Source organism: Acanthisitta chloris, unplaced genomic scaffold (assembly GCF_000695815.1).
Source record: "Acanthisitta chloris isolate BGI_N310 unplaced genomic scaffold, ASM69581v1 scaffold6732, whole genome shotgun sequence".
Lineage (NCBI taxonomy): Eukaryota > Metazoa > Chordata > Aves > Passeriformes > Acanthisittidae > Acanthisitta > Acanthisitta chloris.
Genome location: NW_008660954.1, coordinates 15,026 through 16,095, shown reverse-complemented (window position 1 = coordinate 16,095; position 1,070 = coordinate 15,026). Strand labels below are relative to the sequence as shown.

The 1,070-nt window shown below is 38.5% G+C and overlaps 1 protein-coding gene across 1 annotated transcript in view; it reads right to left on the bottom strand.

Moving 5' to 3' along the window:
* The window catches only part of AVEN (apoptosis, caspase activation inhibitor), a gene marked incomplete at its 5' end in the record, with an annotated part of 61,274 nt that extends 61,105 nt beyond the window's left edge, over positions 1–169 (bottom strand). Inside the window, one exon of the mRNA XM_009070029.1 lies at positions 10–169. Within this exon, the coding sequence (XP_009068277.1) occupies positions 10–169 (160 nt within the window). The remainder of the gene's footprint in view (positions 1–9) is intronic.
* Positions 170–1,070: the final 901 nt, after the last annotated feature.

Genomic DNA, 1,070 nt, shown 5'->3' with positions numbered 1-1,070 from the left:
GCAAAACACTGAAGTCTGTTCCTCTCTGTGACTCCCCACGTTCACTCTGTCCCTCTGTTTCTGTATCCTCGTAGCGGCTCCAGTTGGAAAGTATCTTTCTTCTTGAATAGCATTTCACTTCTTCCTTGTCTTCTTCCTGTCGTGATTCAGCATCATCATCTTCCTCACCCTGTGACATTGAAATGGACAGCTAAGCCACTGCAACTCTTCATTCTGTATTTTAAACAATTATTCATACAAACTTCAAACACAGAAATAAAACCCAGAAAGACAAATCCACCTGGATACCCTTCAACAGGTGCTGAATGGTATGTAATTCATCAATAGTGTAATTAAAAGCTCCTGCAGGAGTCAAGCAATGACACTGATGCAAGTTCCACTGCTTTCCCTCCTGTTCTGGAAATGCATAATGAATAGATTCCTTCCTAAAACTGAGAGTAATGGGCAGGGAGCAGAACTGAGAATTTAATCCCAGTACCTCTGTTCAAGTGTTGCAGTGATAAAGATAACAACTGAAAAAAAAATATTTTTAGAGGAGAATAGGAAAAGTAACAAATTCTGCAGAAAAACATCTGGAAAATGGTGATTTATATAAGAATTTCCATTATAACCAACTACAGGGTCTTAAATCAAGTAATACAGAATAATTAATCAATTTCCTTCATTAAAGCCATTTTATGGAAATAAACATGGAAAAATTGAAAAGGCTGCTAGCAGTCAATCTATTAGCCTAACCTCTTAAAATGCTCTAGGGTCAAAAGGAGAATTCACTGCAGAGTCAACTTAAGATACAAGTGAAATAGCCATTTGCCACAAGTACTCAGCAGCTGTGGAAAACTCTCCCTTGCCTTGAATCCTCTATACACGCAACTCTCAGAGCTTGGGGTTAAGCTGGAATTATTCATTCACAAAGATTTGCTTTCTGGAGGAAGGAGCACTCAACAGGCAAAAGAAGAACTGAGAGTAACCAGAAAAGCTCTGTACAAGGTATTTTCTGCAGAGATCTAAAGCTCTGAAGAGCTGGAGTAAAGGAGTCAAGAAAGAAGAGATTCTAAGAAAGAAGAGCTTTT